The sequence below is a fragment of the Dipodomys spectabilis genome, unplaced genomic scaffold (genome assembly GCF_019054845.1).
Source record: "Dipodomys spectabilis isolate Male_0828 unplaced genomic scaffold, ASM1905484v1 ptg000526l, whole genome shotgun sequence".
In the NCBI taxonomy this organism is placed as follows: domain Eukaryota; kingdom Metazoa; phylum Chordata; class Mammalia; order Rodentia; family Heteromyidae; genus Dipodomys; species Dipodomys spectabilis.
In genome coordinates, this window is record NW_024871203.1 from 1,247,107 (window position 1) to 1,267,714 (window position 20,608).

General features: G+C 40.3%; 1 protein-coding gene across 1 annotated transcript in view; it reads right to left on the bottom strand.

The window, feature by feature from the left end:
- The window catches only part of Pola1 (DNA polymerase alpha 1, catalytic subunit), a 314,048-nt gene that overhangs the window by 281,343 nt on the left and 12,097 nt on the right, over positions 1–20,608 (bottom strand). The window contains exons 4-12 of the mRNA XM_042670176.1: positions 18,189–18,269; positions 10,833–10,948; positions 10,326–10,388; positions 8,840–8,932; positions 8,324–8,411; positions 7,862–8,060; positions 7,599–7,777; positions 1,641–1,753; positions 307–423 (exon numbers count right to left, since the gene is read on the bottom strand). Of these exons, the coding sequence (XP_042526110.1) occupies positions 307–423; positions 1,641–1,753; positions 7,599–7,777; positions 7,862–8,060; positions 8,324–8,411; positions 8,840–8,932; positions 10,326–10,388; positions 10,833–10,948; positions 18,189–18,269 (1,049 nt within the window). The remainder of the gene's footprint in view (positions 1–306; positions 424–1,640; positions 1,754–7,598; positions 7,778–7,861; positions 8,061–8,323; positions 8,412–8,839; positions 8,933–10,325; positions 10,389–10,832; positions 10,949–18,188; positions 18,270–20,608) is intronic.

A 20,608-nucleotide genomic window follows, 5' to 3' on the forward strand; every position in this document is an offset into this window, starting at 1 on the left:
TAAGAATCGTTTCTTCTCCATTTCAGACTAACAGTAAATATATTAGAAACACTAAAAGCAATTAATTTGCTTTGAATTATCTTCCTTTCAAATCCATGGCCATTACTTCATAAGCATTTTAAAAATAAGTAAAACTTGATTTTACAAATATAACATAGTGTTATTACATTCAAACATCTGAGATTTCCATTGCAGGAGTTATAGCTATGCTGAAAGCATTTTGAATAAAGTAGACATGTAATAACTATTTGCAATTCAGGAAAGAAAAACAAAGGGTGAGAAAAAAATTCTTCATCAAATACAAACCTTGGACTTGAACTTCATAATCTTATATTTTGCTGCTATACTCTCATCAAATTCATCATAAATATCCTTCATTGTAACTGGAGCTCCTGTTTCTTTCCCTGTATTTAGATCAATTCTCTGTTCACCCATGGAGAGGAGAATGAAGGAGAAAAAGTGTTCATAAGATCTTCTCAGCTACCAGAAACCCAGATCTAAATCAATGTTCATCCTCACCCATTTAAACACTTAATAGCATCTCACAGATGAATTCAAAGACACAGAGCTAAAAAAAAAAAAAAAAAAAATGTACTAAACTCAACATCCTAGTATTCCCAATGCATCATAAAGACAAATCAGAGATAAAAGCAATCAATCCTATAAAATGGGAAATTATAAATCCTGTCCAAGAAGTTCTACAGTTCAATTCAGATTGGGAGAAACATAGAGCTAGGACTGAGGGGATTGGAGATGTTAAAACTCCTAATAAAAAGGGTAGAAGCTGCCAAACGCTGGCGGCTCACACCTGTAACCTTAGCTACTCAGGAGGCTGAGATCTGAGGATTATGGTTCAAAGCCAGTCCAGGCAGAAAATTCCCGGTGAGACTCTTATCTCTAATTAACTACCAGAAAACAGGAAAGTGGAGCTGTGGCTCAAAGTGGCAGAGCGCTAGCCTTGAGCAAAAAGAATTCAGGGACAGTACCCATGCCCTGAGATAAGAATCTCATGGCCTTTTCTAGAAAGGAAGCAAATGGAACTGTTCTTGTTAAATGGCCATGGAAAAAATGTCACTGCTGAGGGCTGGGAAGGTGGCTTAGTGGTAGAGAGCTTGCCTTGCATGCAAGAGGCCCTAGGTTCAATTCCTCAGCACCACATAAAGCAGAAAAAGTTGAAGTGGCACTGTGGCACAAGTGGTAGAGTAGTAGCCTTTAGCTGAAGAGCTCAGGAACAGCGCCCAGGCCCAGAGTTCAGGCTCCATGACCAACAACAACAACAAAAAGAATGTCATTGCTGAGTATGTAGTAGAAGCATGAACACTGAGACAAATGGAGATGCCTTAGCATCTCTGCATCTCCAGCCTCATAATTAAGTAAATGAGTAAGAGAAAAGATAGTATTATATATTAAAACTCAGACATTTTTACTAACTTGAAAAAACTCAATTCCACTTCATTTTTCTACTTTTCCCAACCTCTAATGAAATTGTTGACAATTAGTGGTCAGACAAAAGAATCAGGGTTATAGAAAATTCATACCCTGTTGAATGACAGAGTTGGCAAAGTTGGCAGAGTTGGCAGAATACAGAATGTATGTCATATACAATCACTGAGAACTGAAAGCTTATCGCTAACATTTACCATTTCACGGGGAAGGAAATACAACGTTCGCTCAATGTTTTTCACCATGATACAACAGCTCACATGGGTCTTGGCTGAATCAACCCAAACTTTGCCAAACAGAAATACCACACCTAAAAGAATAAGGAAAAACCATGGGAAATGAAACATTTCAATTATATGCAATGAAAAAGGTCAAAATAAATGCACAACTGAATGTTTCTACATTATCTATGCCTTCATGGTTACTCATTTGAACAGAAAATAAACATCTGCTATCCATCCACTCCCTAAGTCAGATAAGTCCATTACTCAGTACTTAACACCATACACACTACCACAATTGTATATACAATGTAACCATTGGAAAAAGGAAACAGAATAATTCCAATTTAGCATAAACACTATCTCTATGACTAGGATTACCCAGATTAAGAGAAACAAAACCAGCAAAGTATTCTCCAACAAATTTTCTATTTAAAGCATCTTATGAGAATATACAAATCTGAGAATTCACAATTTTTTTTTTTAGAATTTGAAATTACTGATAAAAACTAATATTCATGTATCAGGCTAAGAATGGAACATCAGTAATTTTCTGTATGCAAACCTGTATTTAGAAAAACAATTTATCTCATCTTATTGCACGTAATAGTAAATACTCCTAATAGGGTTATGCTATAATCTATTTTACCCTTGCTTATCTCATAAGCTACTTAAAATATCTGACTAGACAGAATTAATAATAGTCCTTTCTTTTCTAATTCAGTTTAACAAGGGTTTAATCAGTAGACACCTTCCTTCTGAAATCCCTAAATAATAAATACCACAAGATAAAAACTTGCCTGTTCTCAATATCAAGTCATTATTCATGAAAACTGGCCATCAAGAAAGGACTCTAAAGATCTGATCACCTGCCCAAGGGATGGTCACTGTGCAAAATCCTGGGCTCTGTGAATTACACAGCAGTAATCAACATAACCACTCAACTCAGCCACTTATCTGAAACACTGCAAAAATTGTGACACATGCAAAGGTTATTGTGCAGAAAAACAATTACCGCAGTTTCATAAGACAGCTCATCAGTGTTTCCTTTTGTCACTCATCCTGGTACAAATAAGACCATCTACAGGTTCCCATTTCTGCAGATGATTAAAACTCACACAAGAGTTGTGTGATTTTCAGTGAGGAGGGGAGAGAAGCAAAGGGGATAAGGGAGAGGGAAGAAAAGACTGTGGGGATGATTTAAAGAAAAAAAATCACAGTAGTTCAGAAAATTAGAAGTCATCCTCACAACAGCTAAAGATGGAAAAACAAAATTCCATGCAAAGAAAAATAAAGACCCTAATATTGGATTCAAAGATTCAAATAGCTCATTTTACAGTCAAACTAATATCACACTTCATGCAACACATTTGACACTGTTTATGCCTCATTTGCCACAAAAAGATCATGGTAAACAAAGATTACATTCCCCCCAAAGTTACTAGCTGAAACCAGGTGCAGTAGGATTATTCAACCTTGAAAAAGTCGTAATGAAGACAGGATATCTTCCCATATGCAAAGAGTAAGATTCTTTTCATAATTATGCCACATTCAGCAACAACTGACTGACTTAGAATCTGTAAGAAAGTGAGAAACAATAACAGGGTCTTTGGGAGTACTTCGTTTTTATTAGCTGCATTGATTTCTCCAAAGCTCAGTGATCATTACCAACTATCACGATGAAACTGTTCAACCCTCTGAGATTAAAGAACTTTGTAAGCTATTTATTTAACCCATCGGCATCAAAAACAGAAGACAGAGAAAGATGTACCACTGCTTAGGTTACAACTTGAGAAGTACTCCAGACAGAAAAGTAGACTGAGGGTGAGAAGCTCAGACTTTTACCACTAAAGGGTCAAATACTTCACTCCCTGGAGCCTCCTTTTCCTCATAAGTAGATGAACTATATAGGTTTTTTGTTTGGTTGGTTTTTTGTTTTCTTTCCTTTTTTGCTGGACCTGGGGCTTGAACTTTGGGTCTAGGTGCTATCTCTGTTTGTGCTCAAGGCTGGTGCTCTACCAATTTAGCCACAGCTCCATTTCCAGCATTTTGGTGGCTAATTGGGGATAAGAGTCTCATGCACTTTCCTGCCCAAGTTGACTTCCAACTGAGATCCTCAGATCTCAACCTCCTGAGTAGCTACAATTACAGCATAGGTCACTGATGCCTGGCTATGGACTAATTTCTGAGGCCTTCTCCAGCACTAAAAACTTCATTTTACTATAGCATTCAGATGACAGACCTATAACAAATTACTAACTCAATTGCAAAACATAAAAAAAAAAAAAAAATACTGGGCAGAGTGGAACAAACTTAGAGTACCAGCTACCTGGGAGCCCAAGATAGTGAAGTGGATTGAGCCCCAAGAGTTCAAGGCCAGCCTAGAAAACATAGTGAAAACCTCATTTCAAAAAAAATTAATGGCCAAATACTTCCTAGGGCTGGCTGTGAAGCTCAGCAGCAGAACACAGGTAAGCATTGACAAGGCCCTGGGTCCGATCACTAGCACAACCAAAACAAAAAAGGCCTACCCAATGACAATGGTCAATATCAGGAATTCAACTATATATTATAAATTGGTTGATCTCAAAATACAGCTGTCCAGCCAAGCACCAGTGGCTCATGCCTATAATCCTACTCAGGAGGCTGATATCTGAGGATCAAGGTTCAAAGCCAGCCCAGGCAGAAAAGTCCATGAGATTATTTATCTCCAGTTAACCACTAAAAGACCCCAAGTGGAGCTGTGGCCCAAGTGGTAGAGCAAGCAGTAGCCTTCAGGGGAAAAAAAAAAAGCCAAGGGACAGCACCTAGGTCCTGAATTCAAGCCCCAGTACTAGTACAAAAAAAAGTGTAATAAGATATTCAATTTAGTCACAGACAGACCCAGAATCAACCATGAGAAAAATCTGTTCAATTCAAGGACAATCTTTTGTGATAAATTATCCTACTTCAAAATAGAATGAACCACTTCGGGCATCATAGGGGCATTCTAGGCACTTCCTGTGTCAATTCTATCTTCCCCTACAAGGAGATGACAGCAAGATCCCTCATTGGTAAGTCACCCCTATGAATTCTTAAGCTTAATGCACTTCTATTCTGTTGACTGGTCATTTTCTCCAACTCTCTTCTAGCTTTTTTTTTTTTTTTTTTTTTGGGGGGGGGGGGGGGGGTCCGGTCCTGGGGCCTGAACTCTGGGCCTGAGCGCTGTCCCTCAGCTCTTCAGCTCAAGGCTAGCGCTCTACCACTTGAGCCACAGAGCCACTTCCGGCTTTTTTCTTATGTGGTGCTGAGGAATGGAACCCAGGGCCTCAGGCATGCAAGGCAAGTGCTCTACCACTGAGCCACCTTCCCAGTCCCTCTCTTCTAGCTTTTGATATTTATGTATATAACATTGAACCTGATCATAACTTTGGGATTATTTGGGGAGACAAGGTGAGGGAAAGGGAAAGAGAAATGGAGAGTGAACAATAACAATACATTTATGTATGAAGATGGCATAAGGAATCTCATTGAAAGCCATTAGACAATAGGGGGAAGGGGTGGGGAAAGAGCAATAGAAGGGATTATTCGGATTGAAATATATACATTGAAATATATACATGTGCAAAATACAATGGTAAAATCCCGCTGTACAATACATACTAAAAAAATTACAGGAGAGTAAAAGGCTTTTGGGGGAAGCAGACATCAATGGAAGAGGAAAGGGTGAATGAAGGTGAATGAAGAAGGTGAAAACCTTATAGGCATGTATAAAAATAGAAAAATGGCACGGTGCTGGTGGCTTACACTTGTAATCCTAGCTACTCGGGAGGCTGAGATCTGAGGATCTCCGTTCAAAGCCAGCCCAGGTAGGAAAGTCCGTGAGAACTCTTATGTCCAAAAAAAATCACATGCCATTAGTGGTACAGTGGCTCAAGTGGCAGAGTACTAGCCTTGAGCAAAAAGGAGCCCAAGGATAGCACTCGGGCCCAGATTTCAAGCCCCATGACTGACAAAGAAAAAAATTTAAAAATGAAAAATGCTGAAACCGTTTTAAGTAAGGGGAAGGGGACAAAGGAGGACAAAGGAGAGTTATAAAGGGATGAGAATATTAGGATACATCATATACATGTATGGAAATGTCACAATGAAAACCCCTCCCTCTTGTATAACTACTGTATGCTAATAACAAGTCTTTAAAAATACATGTTAAATGTCTCTACTTCTCTCCTTCTCCTCAGCCTCCAGGGTCCAAGTAAGTAGTATCTCTTCCCTGGACTGACTGATCTCCAGGGCCTCCACAATTGCATGCTATCTCACCCATCTACATGTACATACAATTCACACAAAGCCTATTCTTCACACAAATCAGAGGGTTCCTGTTAACATGAAAACAATTATGAGACTACCACCCACCTGCACTACAAGTAAAGTCTTTTAACACTTACCCATTGTTCTTTTTCATTCTATTTGATTATCTTTAAGTAGCTGTACAAAGTAGTTACCATTCTACAAATTGGTTTATGAATATAATACATCTTGATCAATGTTACCCTTACATCATTCTCCCCTCAATCTTAATTTCATAGGATATGCTGTGAATACTCTGACTGCATTCCCCGCTCCCCATATTCTCTCTTCATTCATCTACCCTCCTCTTGACATCCTCCTCTTGATTCCCCCCACCTTTTAAGTACCATTTCCTGGGATTCATTTTGTTGAACTGTGAGTCAGTTTTTGTAGAGAATTACAATGTCTGAATTCTCCCCTGAAAATGCCATGCTTCAGTTAATACAATTGTGTATATTAATGCTGGGAGCTGCTGGTTCATGCTTGTAATCCTAGCTATTCAGGAGGCTGAGACCTGAGGATCGTGGTTCAAAGCCAACCAGGGTAGGAAACTGCACCTCCAATGAACCACCAGAAAACCAGAAGTGGCGCTGTGGCTCCAAGAAACAACACTACCCTTGAGCAAAAGAGCTCAGGGATAGTATCCAAGCTCTGAGTTCAAGCCCCAAGACAGACCAAAAAAAAAACAAACAACTAAGTACACTTGCATACAACCTCATGTGTTATACATCTGTAAATTAGTTCTAGCTTCCACATATAAGAGAAAACCATCCTCCAACTAATATCCTTTATAGCATTTATCAATTTATTTAGTACTAATTTCCTGCCACCCATGTCCATGTCAACAGAATGTAAGTTCCATTTACATAGGGAATTTATCCAGTTTGCACATTCCCTCGGCCCCTGATTCCACTTAAAGTGCATTCCTATAACTTCAGGTACATCTAGGGTATACTATAAACATATCCCAAAACCACATATTTGGAATAAGAATCTTTTTTTTTGGTCTGTCATGGGGCCTGAACTCTGGGCCTGGGCGCTGTCCCTCAGCTCTTCTGCTCAAGGCTATCACTCTACCACTTGAGCCACAGCGCCACTTCCAGCTTTTTCTGCTCACATGGTGCTGAGGAATTGAACCCAGAGCCTCATGTATGCAAGGCAAGCATTCTATCACTGAGCCACCTTCCCAGCCCCTGGAATCTTTAAGGACTATTCACCCCACAGTTCTTCTCTATCAGGGTGGCTGAGGGTGACTGAGACATGTTACAATGAATAAATACTGCTCTACTATGATGCAAGTGGTTAAGGCCAGAACCTGTGCCAATTACATACAATAAAGTATTTCTAAGAAAAGGTACTTTGGGGCTGGAAATGTGGCTTAGTGGTAGAGTGTGCACCTCGCCTGTATGAAGCCCTGGGTTCAATTCCTCAGTACCATATAAACAGAAAAAGCCAGAAGTGGTGCTGTGGCTCAATTGGTAGAGTACTAGCCTTGAGCAAAAGAAGCTCAGGGACAGTACTCAAGTCCTGAGTTCAAGCCCGGGGACTGGCAAAAAAAAAGTGCTACCTCACAATAAGGGCCTATGTCTACCTAGCGTAGATTACCTGGTTGACTGTACTGATCTTCATAAGCATCCAGCCAATAAAACTGAAATACTTCATCTTCATCTGCCCCTTTCACCAATGGGAGGTGACTGGAATCCACTTGGACTTCCTGAGCTGAGAAACTGCTGTCATCTTCTAGATCAATGTCCCAACAAGAGACATCTGGCAGAAAATTTCCTCTGCAGAAATCATATTTTCAAAAATCAAAATCCATCAGGATAATTGGAGTGCTACGTGCCAGTAAAGTCATAAAATGCTCTTACAAGCAAGACGTGGTCCCTTTCCTAGGATCTGACTCATGTTTCACCCCATCTGTGGGTTCACTCTCTTGGTCCCAAGTCTTGGCAGCCACAGGCTCCATGTCCACCTTCCGAGTATCCATGGGCTCAGCAAAGTCATCATCTTCAAACTCCATTGCACCTGACTCCTCCTCTTCTGGATGTTCTGAGTGCACCTGATCTCCTATAGGCAGCATCATACATTCCTGTCACATGCTGGTGCAATAAGGCACAAAAGAACTTAACACTGAAATTGCAGACTATCCCTTTTCCTACATTTTCCAAGTCAAATGTTGTTAACTTTTACTGTTATGAATTTAAATCCGTCACATTTAGCTTTGGCATCACAGTATTTTCAAAATCACCTCCACTTCCCTTATCATGGAGCCTCTGTTTGTGACAGCAACTGTTCAACACCTATGCACTTCTGCCTGACGTCAGACTTACCAGCAACCTCAGCATGTTTAAAAGGAACTGGAGTTAATGATAGCTCCTTCCTGGGGGCAGGAAAAGCAGTTTTCCCTGAAGGAATTACCTGTAAACATTTTTAAATGTTTAGTCAGTTAGACCTACATACTAAAAATACGCAACTGTCCTACCCTGACCAGAGATAATGACAGTTCCCATTTATAGAAAGATTTCATGTATTATTAACACAACAGCTTCAATTATTTTACTGTTACCTAGGTTTATAAAAAAAATACTTGTTTCCAGGAAGAAAATTATTGCATTTAGCACAGTTGTAATACCTATAATAAATACACACTAGTTACTACAAAATTTGCTGTGAAAAAAAGCAGGCACATGCTATTTTTGAAATACATGAAAGTATATATTGAATAGTAGTCCTAATTTAAAATAAAAATCAAAAACAAATCCTAAAGCATGTCCTTCACATAAACAATAAAATAAATGTAATCCAATACCATAAATCAAGACTAAAGCTATCTCTACACACTTTACCTTAGGGGTAAGCACAGAGAAAGGATTCAGAGAAGCTCCAGTGGATCTTTTCTTCTTTGATATTATTACGGGTGGGAGAGTTATTTGAGATGTCTGAAAGTGTAAGACAGACATTGACTGTCACACTTGGTTTACCACATAACAGATAAAGTACATTTCTTCACCCACTGAAGCCCAAAATAAGTAAAGCATTTTCCTTCCCTCCCTGCCACAGCACCCCCTCTTCCCCCCCCCCCCCCCCGCCCCGGCCCAGGATCTATGTTCATGCACTGTGGTTACTATAGCAACAATAGTACAGAAATCATTAGAAAACCAGAATAGATATTGAATCCACCCCTCACCAATTTTTTCTTTTTAAAATTTAACATACTTTCACTTACCCTCCCAGTATAGTACATTTCTAAATTATTAAGAAAGAACTGTATAGCATTGGCATTACTCATTTTAATCAACAATTGCTTAGAAAGAAGTACATCTCTAAATAAAAGCTTAGCCTTTATGAGAAATGGCAAATGTTTGAATCTGTGGTACAGCTAAGCCTGTTCCAATCCTACCACAGATAGCTCACTGACTTCCTTCACTCCCACTTAGAATTTAGGATGAGGATCCCATGTCTGAATGTACAGATCGTCAGGCTTCGATCTATTTAGGCAACATACACTATAGCAACTGAACACACGCAATGAACATATACAGTAGCAACTCCTAGGTGTATTCTTACTACTTCCAACATACACCCACACCACCCTATCTACATAACTACACAGTTGTAACAGCTGGAAACCACTCATCTGAAATGGTGAGAAGAAACTAATTTAGCCGGGCGCTGGTGGCTCACGCCTGTAATCCTAGCTACTCAGGAGGCTGAGATCTGAGGATCACGGTTCAAAGCCAGCCCGGGCAGGAAAGACTGTGAAACTCCTATCTCCAATAAACCACCAAAAAACCAGAAGTGGCGCTGTAGCTCAAGTGGTAGAGCACTCGCCTTGAGCTGAAGAGCTGAAGGACAGCGCCCAGGCCCAGAGTTCAAGCCTCACGACCGACCAAAAAAAAAAAAAAAAAAAGAAGAAACTAATTTAAAGGCTTTGTTTTTGTTTTTAAATTTGTGTGGTTTTTGTGATGGCATTACTCTGTGTTTTTTTTCTCTGTGCCAGTACTGGGGCTTGAACTCAGTGATCAAGGCAATTTCCTTTAGCTTTCCTGCTCAAGGCTGGTGCTCTATATTTGAGTCACACTTCCACTTTCAGCTTTTTGCTGCATACCTGTAGCTAAGAGCCTCACAGATCTGTCTACCTAGGATGGGTCCAAACAATGATCCTCAGCTCATAGCCTCCTACATAGTTAGGATTACAGACTTGAGGCACCAGCACCCCAATTGTCCTTGCATTTCTTTTACATTCTAGCAATAGGTTGTTTGTGTATTTACTGAATTGTTTCTTCAGCCTATGCTCCCTGCATATTGTAGAACACCTACGCATTCACTTACCTCAGTGCTCAGATCCTGCAGAATGTCACCTAGCAAATCATCTTTTGCCAAGTCCACTGCTTTCTGAAGATTATAAAGGAAAAAAAATGAGAAAACACTCGACTTAAATTTTTTCACCCACACAATATGCCCAAGAAAGGGAGACCCTAACTAGTCAGTCCTTGCCTTCCCATTTCCCACTGAATACTTTCACCTACAATTCACAGATTTTAACAACACCTGTCTATATACAACTTGCCATGTATAACTCTTATCTTTTATTTCCATCTTCATTCTCTGGTCTGACTTCTTGCTAAGTCACTGAAATTAAACATTTCGCAATTCAGCTTTTCTGTTCAATTTTCTTCTCTCTCTCCCAAGTTCTAACCACTGAGGTGCTTAAATTTAACTTAGTAAGTGAAATTGGGAAAATGTTGCTCAAACACATATTGAGCACCCATTATCTACAAATGTTAAATTCACTGCATGAAAGAAAAGATGCAATACAAAGAAAACCGTGAAACTCACATCTGCAGTTTTCTTTCCAGCACTAGCCATAAACATTGACTTGATACTGTTTGGTTTTGTCACCACAGGTTTCTTTACATTTCTCTTGTCTTTGTTGTGTGCTCTGCCATCTTTTCCTATTGGAATATAAATTACTTAGAAACATACAGCAGCCAAAAATCAAAATGGAAAACTAAAATCCTGGTTTAACCCATTCCCTGAATATGAGACTTTGAGAAAAAAATATTAACAATGCAAAATATGAAAATCAGTAATTTCTAAACAAGGAACAAAAAGAAAAATCTTTAAAATGAACTGAATAGTTAGGATTACAGGCATAAGCCACTAACACCTGGCTACAACTACTTTATTTTTTAATTTCCTTTATAATCTAGATGTGGTAAACATCTTTATGTCTATTATTCTGAATCTACTTGCAAGAAAAAGAGACTAATAAACTCAATTACAGAGATGGATTAAAGAAAACCCCGGTGAAAATGTTTGCACATATAAAGGATCAATTTCTCTGACATAAACATTTCTATGACATAAAGAATTTGTAATTGAGTGGGTATGGTGGCTCATATAAACTAAGAATAATACAATTAGCCACACTGCTACCACATGTCATCAGCATGTAAAGGAGTTTCTATATTACACACAAGTAGTCAGAAGCTGGAGAGATGGTCCATATACTCTAACTAACGAATGAATGAATAAATAACACTCTATATGTTTACTTTAGTAAATATAAACATAGGAAGTATAAACCAGAAAATGATAGCCCGACACTAGTGGATAACACCTGTAATCCTAGCTGCTCCAAAGGCTGAAATCTAGAGGATCAAAGGCCAAAACTAGTTCATTCAGAAAAGTCTGTGAGACTCCAGCAAAAAACAGGCTGAAGGCATGGCTCAAGTAGTAGAGCAGCAGCTGACCAAGCACGAGGCCCTGAGTTGAAGCCCCATTAAAAGCAAACAAAAAGAAAATAACAAAAATGGTTATCTATGGAGATGGATGGAAACAAAGCAGAAGATGGAAAGATGAAATTTATCTTTTGATGTCATTTTAATTTTTTTGGCAGTAGTGGGGTTTGAACTTTGGGTCTGGTTAGGGAGGCTCTCTACTACTTGAGCCATACTTCCAGACTTCTTTGCTTATTTTTGAAACAGGATCTCACTTTTTGCCTAGGGCAGCTGGGACTGAGATCCAACTATTTTATGCTTCCTGCTATAGCTGGGGTGATAGCTATACAACAACAATTTTTTTTTGTCGGTCATGGGGCTTGAACTCTGGCCTGGGCGCTGTCCCTCAGCTCTTCAGCTCAAGGCTAGCGCTCTACCGCTAGAGCCACAGAGCCACTTACAGTTTTTGAGTGGTTTATTGGAGATAAGAAGTCTCATGGACTTTCCTGCCCGGGCTGGCTTTGAACCACGATCCTCAGATCTCAACCTCCTGAGTAGCTAGGATTACAGGTGTGAGTCACCGGTGCCAGGCACAACATTAATTTTTCTTATCAGTTGAGATGCTGTTTCATGAACATTTTTGCCCTGGCTAGCCTTTCTAAGCTATCCTCCCCATTGCTGCCTCCCATGCAGCTAGGATTATAGATGTGAGCCACTGGCACTCATTTTCACTTTGATTTTTAAATCATATAAATGTCCCACAATGTTCAAAAAATGAAATTAAAACAAAGTATCTTCAAAATGTGAATATAAGCAAAAACAAACTAATCTACATATTAAATTGATACTGTAACACACAGGTAATTATATAACTTCTTACTATAATACATTAGAGATCCTTAGTAGGAAGGGAACAAGTAGTCAAGAACAAGTAAAACTGCAAAGAAACCATAATTTTAGAAAGGTTCTCGTGAAAGATGTTAGTTAATGCTTATAAATTATTTCATGTATCCTCTAAAAGGCAAAAGTTTTCTTTTCTTTTCTTCTCTTTTTTGCCAGTCCTGGGGTTTGAACTCAGGGTCTGCACACTGTCCTTGAACTTCTTTTGCTCAAGGCTACCACTCTACCACTTGAGCCACAGCACCACTTCCAGCCTTTTCTGTTTATGTGGTACTGAGGAATCAAACCCTGAGCTTCATTCATGCTGGGCAAGCACTCTACCACTAAGCCATATTTTTTTTTTTTTTTGGGTCCGGTCGTAGGGCCTGAACTCTGGGCCTGGGCGCTGTCCCTCAGCTCTTCAGCTCAAGGCTAGTGCTCTACCACTTGAGCCACAGCGCCACTTCCAGCTTTTTCTTTTTGCTTATGTGGTGCTGAGGAATCGAACCTAGGGCCTTGAGCATGCAAGGCAGGCGCTCTACCACTGAGCCACCTTCCCAGCCCTAAGCCATACTTTTTTTGAACGGACCACAAAATGTTCCCACATTTTTCTTTCTTTTTTGTTTTTCTTTTTTTGATATTGTCAGTGTGGTGCTTAAACTCAGGGCCTGGGTGCTGTCCCTGAGCTTTTCTAGCTCAAGTCTAGCACTCTGACACTTTGAGCCACAACTCCACTTCTGGTTTTCTGGTGGTTAATTGGAGGTAAGAGTCTGGTGGTTAATTAGAGGTAAGAGTCTCATCGACTTTTTTTCGTTGGTGGTGGTGGTGAGGCCTGAACTCTGGGCCTGGCCGCTGTCCCTCAGCTCTTTAGCTCAAGGCTAGCGCTCTACCACTTGAGCCACAGCACCACTTCCAGCCTTTTCTGCTTATGTGATGCTGAGGAATCAAAGCCAGAGCCTCCTGCATGCAATGCCACTTCTACTGAGCTACCTTCCCAGCACCAGAGTCTCACAGACTTTATCGCTCAGGCTGGCTTCAAACTGCAATCCTCAGATCTCAGCCTCCTGAGTAGCTAGGATTGCAGGCATGAGCCACCAATGCCCAGACTTTTTTATTTTTTCAAATTATCTTTTTTTTTTTTTTTTTTTGGTCGGTCGTGGGGCTTGAACTCTGGGCCTGGGCGCTGTCCCTCAGCTCTTCAGCTCAAGGCGAGCGCACTACCACTTAAGCTACAGCGCCACTTCCGGTTTTCTGGTGGTTTATTGGAGATAGGAGTCTCACGGTCTCTCCTGCCCGGGCTGGCTTTGAACCGCGATCCTCAGATCTCAGCCTCCTGAGTAGCTAGGATTACAGGCGTGAGCCACCAGCGCCCGGCTTTTTCAAATTATCTTTAAGTAGTTGTACAAAGGAGTTGCCTTTTAACAAAGCAGTTTATAAAACAAGGGCTTTTCATTTTCAAGGAGAGTAGACACAGAATTGAACATGTACAAGAATCCAGTGGTGTGGCTGGGAAGGTGGCTCAGTGGTAGAGCGCTTGCCTTGCATGCCTGAGGCCCTGGGTTCGATTCCTCAGCCCCACATAAGAAAAAAGAAAAAAGCCGGAAGTGGCGCTGTGGCTGAAGTGGTAGAGCGCTAGCCTTGAGCTGAAGAGCTGAGGGACAGCGCCCAGGCCCAGAGTTCAGGCTCCACGACCGGACCCAAAAAGCTACTACACAAATATGTAGCATAATAATAAATTTAGTGGGCTAGGAATGTGGGGCTTAGTGGTGCTTGCCTAGCATGCATGAACCCCTCGGTTCAATTCCTCAGTACCACAATGAACCCCTCGGTTCAATTCCTCAGTACCACATAAACAGAAAAAGCTGGAAGTGGGGCTGTGGCTCTAGTGATAGAGTGGTAGCCTATAGCAAAGTAATAATAATAATAATACATGTAGCAATGAGTACATCCATCCCCTAGATCTGAATTATTATCCACTCAAAGGAACTGGGACTCATGAGAAAGCTGATCCCAGGTTTAGGACAAGAGTACAAAGTAAACCTCATACATCTTCTATCCCTAAAAATTAGGAAATGCTAGAAAAATTTGGGGATCCTATCAAAAGGATGCAGGAACTAGCTCAAGGTGAATCCCACTGGCCAAATATGGAATTATTTAAACATTAGAAGGAAAACTACGTAGGCACCGGTGGCTCATGCCTATAATCCTAGCTACTCAAGAGGCTGAGATCTGAGGATCCCAGTTCAGGAAAGTCCATGAGACTCATTTACCATTAACTGCTAAAAACCTGGAACTGGCAATGTGGCTCAAATAGTAGAACATTAGTATTGAGCACAAAAGCTTGGGAACAGTGCCTAGGCCAAAAATTCAAGCTTCAGGACCAGCACATATGCACACATGTACACACAAACACACACAGGAAAAACGAGTGCTGAATTTTAACAGTAATTTTTTTAGAAATTCATGACAACATAAAAATGATTGATAATGAGATTTTTAAAGTGATAATATAAGCTGGGCTGGGGGACTGGTGGCTCATGCCTATAATCCTACCTGCTCAGGAGGCTGAGCAGGAGGATCACAGTTCAAAGCCAACCTGGGCAGAACAGTCTGTGATATCATTATCTCCAATTAACCTCCAGAAAACCAGAAGTAGTGCCGTGGCTCAAAATGGAAGAATGCTAGCCTTGAGCAAGAAAGCTCAGACACACCACCTAGGCACGGAGTTCAAGCCCCACAACTGACAAAAAAAATTTTAAGAGATAATATAAAGATGGAGAGGTGGATGTGGTGGCACACGCCACTATTAAGAAAACAGTGGAAAAAGGATCACTTGAACCCAACAGTTCAATACAAAGATCGCATTCCACAAAAAATTATTTTAATTTAAAAAGGGTAAATTGTCAACATAACAAGTACAAGGCTCCGACCAGAGCACCACCTAAAAAGTTTAAAAATAGATGGGGCTGGGAAGGTGGTCAGTGGTAGAGCGCTTGCCTTGCATGCCTGAGGCCCTGAGTTCGATTCCTCCGCACCACATAAGCAAAAAGAAAAAAGCTGGAAGTGGTGCTGTGGCTCAGGTGGTAGAGTGCTAGCCTTGAGCTGAAGAGCTGAGGGACAGCACCCAGGCCCAGAGTTCAGGCCCCACGACCGGACCCCCAAAAAAAAAAAAAAAGTTTAAAAATAGAGAAAAGAGCCAGGCGTTGGTGACTCACACCTGTAATCCTAGATACTCTGGAGGCTATGATCTGAGGATAGCATTTGGAAGCTAGCCCAGACAGGAAAGCCCCTGAGGCTCTCATCTCAAATAAACCACAAAGAGAGAAAATGTACTAGACAGTAAAAGCAGAGAGGCGGGGGTGGACGGACAGAGAGGAGAGAGAAGAGGAGAGAGACAAGAGAATAAAGAAAAGAAAGGAGAGTCAATAGATGCTGAAAATATTCAAGGTGAAAATTCTTGAAGAAAATGGAACATATACATAGTCCCAAATCATCAGCCCACATTTGTATGAGTTGCAATAGTTTTATAAGAAAACCAATACAGGGGAAAGGCGGGTGGGGGAAGGGGTGAAGTTAGGGAAAATGAGGGGGAGCGGGGGGTAACACTGTTCAACAAGAAATGTACTCATTACCTTACTTTTGTTAACTGTAATGCCTCTGTACATCACCCTTACTGTAAGATTAAATTTTAAAAAGAAAGCCAACATAATACACCTTACAAAAATATCAAACAGCTTATCTACTACAATGGGATGAATGATATTATATGCCCCTGATAAGATCAATGGGAAGGACAGAAGTTCACCTTTACTCTAGATGTTTCCACAATGTTTAGTTAAAGATAAGTACCTCTTCTTTGTTGCTAAAATATTTGACTTCAATCTAATCATAATGAAGTGATCAGGCAAATCTCAGATTATGGGAGACCTGACAAAAACTAGGCTATTCCCTTTAAAGAGTTAAATCACAGAAAAGATAAAAAGAAAATATGGGAAAGAGATTGTACTACAATAAAGATACATGAAAACAAAAGTAGATTCTGCAATTCAAAACACAGCTATAAAAGACATTACTAGATTAACTGAAGAAATTGTACTATAAACAATATATTCAATAATACCATCATAATGGTTAGGTAGTTAAGCAACAAGCATGCTCGTAGGAAGTCATTGCTGAAATTCAGAGTGTTCATCAAAACCAAATTTCTAGGTATACCGTTAGGAAGAAGGAGAGAAAACAAATGTTGCAAAATGTTAATCTGCAAAGGAAGGTCCAGTCCATTTCTAAGCCCCCAGCAAAATAGCACAGATGTAAGGTTTTGTGGCCAAATAGAATTCTCTAACGCTAGCTCATATTCATCCTTATATCTGTCTTTAAAAAAAAAAACACCCTTAAGGAATACAAAACTTAGCTTAAGGGCAAAACACAAACAGGATTTTTCTCCTAGGGTACTGAAAATGTCCTATAAATATTATGTGATAATTGTGCAACTCTGTACTATACTAAAAACTGAAAAACTATCATACTAAAGACCAGCTTTGAGCCAGGTGCTGGTGGCTCACACCTGTAATCCTAGCTACTCAGGAGGCTGAGATCTGAAGATCATGGTTCAAAGCCAGCCGGGGCAGGAAAGTCAGTGAGACTCTTATCTCCAAGAAACCACTAAGAAAACTGGGAATGGTGTTGTGGCTCAAGTGGTAAAGCACTAGCCTTGAGCTGAACAGCTGAGGGACATAGCCCAGGCCCAGAGTTCAAGCCCCATGACTAACAAAAAAAAAAACAAAAAAAAAGCTTTGAGCTGGCCAAGTTTGCTGACCCCTGATTGGCCACTTGGTGGTAGAAGACTACTTAACAAACCACACACACACACACACACACACACACACACACACACACACACACACACACTCCCTCCCATTGGTGGTAGAAGACTACTTAACAAACCACACACACACACACACACACACACACACACACACACACACACACACACACACAGTCCCATTCTCATTTTACAGGAACTACTTAACAAACCACACACACACACACACACACACACAGTCCCATTCTCATTTTACAGGAATTAAATCAGGCTAGTTTACTTGGAAAAAATGCCAATGATTGTGTAGCTAAGAAAATGTGACACATTCATTCAGATCTTTTTAGATTTCAATTAAACAAAGCAAGTTGATTACACTGGTCCTAAACCTTGTTATTGTACTGTACTATTATCAAAGAGCTAAAATTGTAAGTACATCACTTCAGTAGAAATTAAAAGACATCACTTATTGTTGTAGCCCTCAAAATCAGCAAATGTAAAATGACACAGGACTAAAAATTTCAAAATAAGTACAAGACCAAACTCTTTGGATAATAAAGACACAAAATTGTATTTCCAGATGATGTTTTTATTTCTTGTGTTTGGTTTTCTATAAAGCTATGTTTGTCTCACTATTAGGACATATTCTCTTTCTAAAACCAGTTGTGGTAGGCCCTTCTCAGAAGCAGCCTGCATCAGAATACCAAGTCATCTCAACTTTTAGACAATTCTTTGAATCTGAAAATAACACTCTTGAAAACAAAATGTAGGTACCTTTTTCACTGGTGTCAAGAGCATCATCTTCAAGGTCATCATCAAAAATCTCTCGACCATCTTCCACATAGCCAATGCCATCTGTAGGAATAAAATATAACAGGATCAAATTTGTAAAAATGGCCAAGATCTAAGAGTGGTGATACTTAAAATTCTACCATTCTACCAGGAGGCTGGGGTAGGAGGACCAAAAGTTGAAAGCCAGCCAGGTATCAGTGGCCTACGCTTATAATCCTAGCTTTTCAGGATTCTGATATCTGATGGTCTCAGTTCAAAGCCAACCCAAGCAGGAAAGCCCGTGAGATTCTTATCTCCAGTAACTACCAAAATGCTGGAAACGGCATCGTGGTTCAAAGTGGTAGAGCACCAGCCTTGAGCACAAAAGCTCAGGAACAGTGTCTAGGCCCTAAATTCAAGCCCTAGAATGAGCACACACACACACACACATACACAAAAAAGTTCAAAGCCAGACTTGGCTACACACTGAAATCCTGTCACTCAACCTTTCACTCACTCAATTGGCCAAAAATTTTTCATGCCTATTCAGATGTTCTCCTGGCCTGCTCCATTTTTAAGTTTAACAGAATCTTGTTCAAATAGGTATTAGACAAGCAATAGCAAAGTCAAAGAAAGGACAAACGCAAGCCAGGGGATGGTGGCTCTTGCCTGTAATCCCATCTACTCAGGAGCCGGAGAGATCTAAGGATAAATGTTCAAAGACAGCCTGGGCAGAAAAATTGGTGATACTCTTGTCTCCAATTAACAAGCAAAAAGCTGGAAAAAATAGAGGTGTGGCTCAAGTGGTGGAGCACCAGCCTTGAGCAAAAAAATCAAGTGAGAGTGTGAGGCTCTGAGCTGAAGCCCCACTACTAGCACATAAAAAAAAGGACAAAACAAATGATATATACTGAATATAGGTAGGTGAACTATATAGCTAAAGAACTACATAGCGGATGGAGCTAGAAGGAATCATGTTGAGCGAGGTAAGCCAAGAACGAAGAGACAAACGGTACATGGTCTCCCTCATAAGTGGATGCTAAATCCAAAAGGTTAGTGATACGACAAAACTAACAGGACTTAAGAAACAAAGAACTCCCGCTCATCTGGTTGAACCACTACTAAATATCCTCATGCTGCTGATCACAAATATGGTATATAACATGTGAACACTGTTATATATTACAGACTGTGGTAGACAATTTGCTCCAGGGAAGTTAGAATGAACTTGTGACTTTGAAATTATGTAATCATTTAATCACAATCAAAAAAAAAAAAAAAAAAAAAAGAACCTCGGGGAAGGGAGGGAGGGAGGGGATGGTAGGGGGAAAACAATGGAGGGGGTAACAATGTTCAAGAGGAAGTGTACTCATAACCTCACTCATGTAACTGTGACCCTCTGTATAGTAGCTTTACAATAAAAAAATAAAATAAAATAAAAAAAAAAAAAAAGAACTACATAGCTAGGGAAATGACTTGGCCAATAAGATAAAAAAAAAAAAAAATACTTCGCCACCAAAGGTTCTCTGATGGCAGTTTTACTCTACAAAAAGAATCAAAGCTGGGTGCTGGTGACTCACACCTGTAATTCTAGCTACTCAGGAGGCTGAGATCTGAGGATCGCAGTTCAAAGCCAGCCCAGGCAGGAAAGTCCACAAGACACTCATCTCCAATAAAACCACTAGAAAACCAGAAGTGGTGCTGCGGCTCAAGTGGTAGACCATTCCCCTTGAGCTGAAGAGTACAGGGACAGCATCCAAGCCCAGAGTTCAAGCCTCACAACCAACAACAACAAAAAAAAAAAAAAAAAAAAGAATCAAAAATACAACAAGCCCAGGAAGAAACCCTAATCTACAAATGAAAACCAACAATTTAGCTAAGTCTAGTAGCAGCACAGTCTGCATCCCATTCTGTGGTCAGTACTCACATGCCAAAGAAGTCAGACCCTACAAGCAGTAACCAGTGAGCTATATACAACAACACCAAAGCCAGCCTTTGCACAGTGCTTTCTACTCACACCTACCCCATATATTCTTCACAGTGCTTTCTACTCACACTTACAACCCTGTGTACTCCTCACAGAAACTCTAGGACATAGTTTTATCTCCACATTACATGGGGAAAGCATGTGGCTCAGTGATAGTAACTGATTTGTCCAAGGAAAAGTGCAAACGATAGAACTTGAACTTATATCCCTTCATTCCAGATACTGTTGGGCTGTGAATGGGCCCCACAGACATATTTGTTCCTGATCGGTTTTGTATTTGTTTTTGTTTTTGCTAGTCCTAGGACCTGAACTCAGGCCCTGGATACCGTCCCTGAGTTTCTTTTGCTCAAGGCTAGCAATCTACCACCACTTGAGCCACAGAACCACTCAGCTTTTTCTGTAGTACTGAGGAATGGAACCCAAGGCTTCATGTATG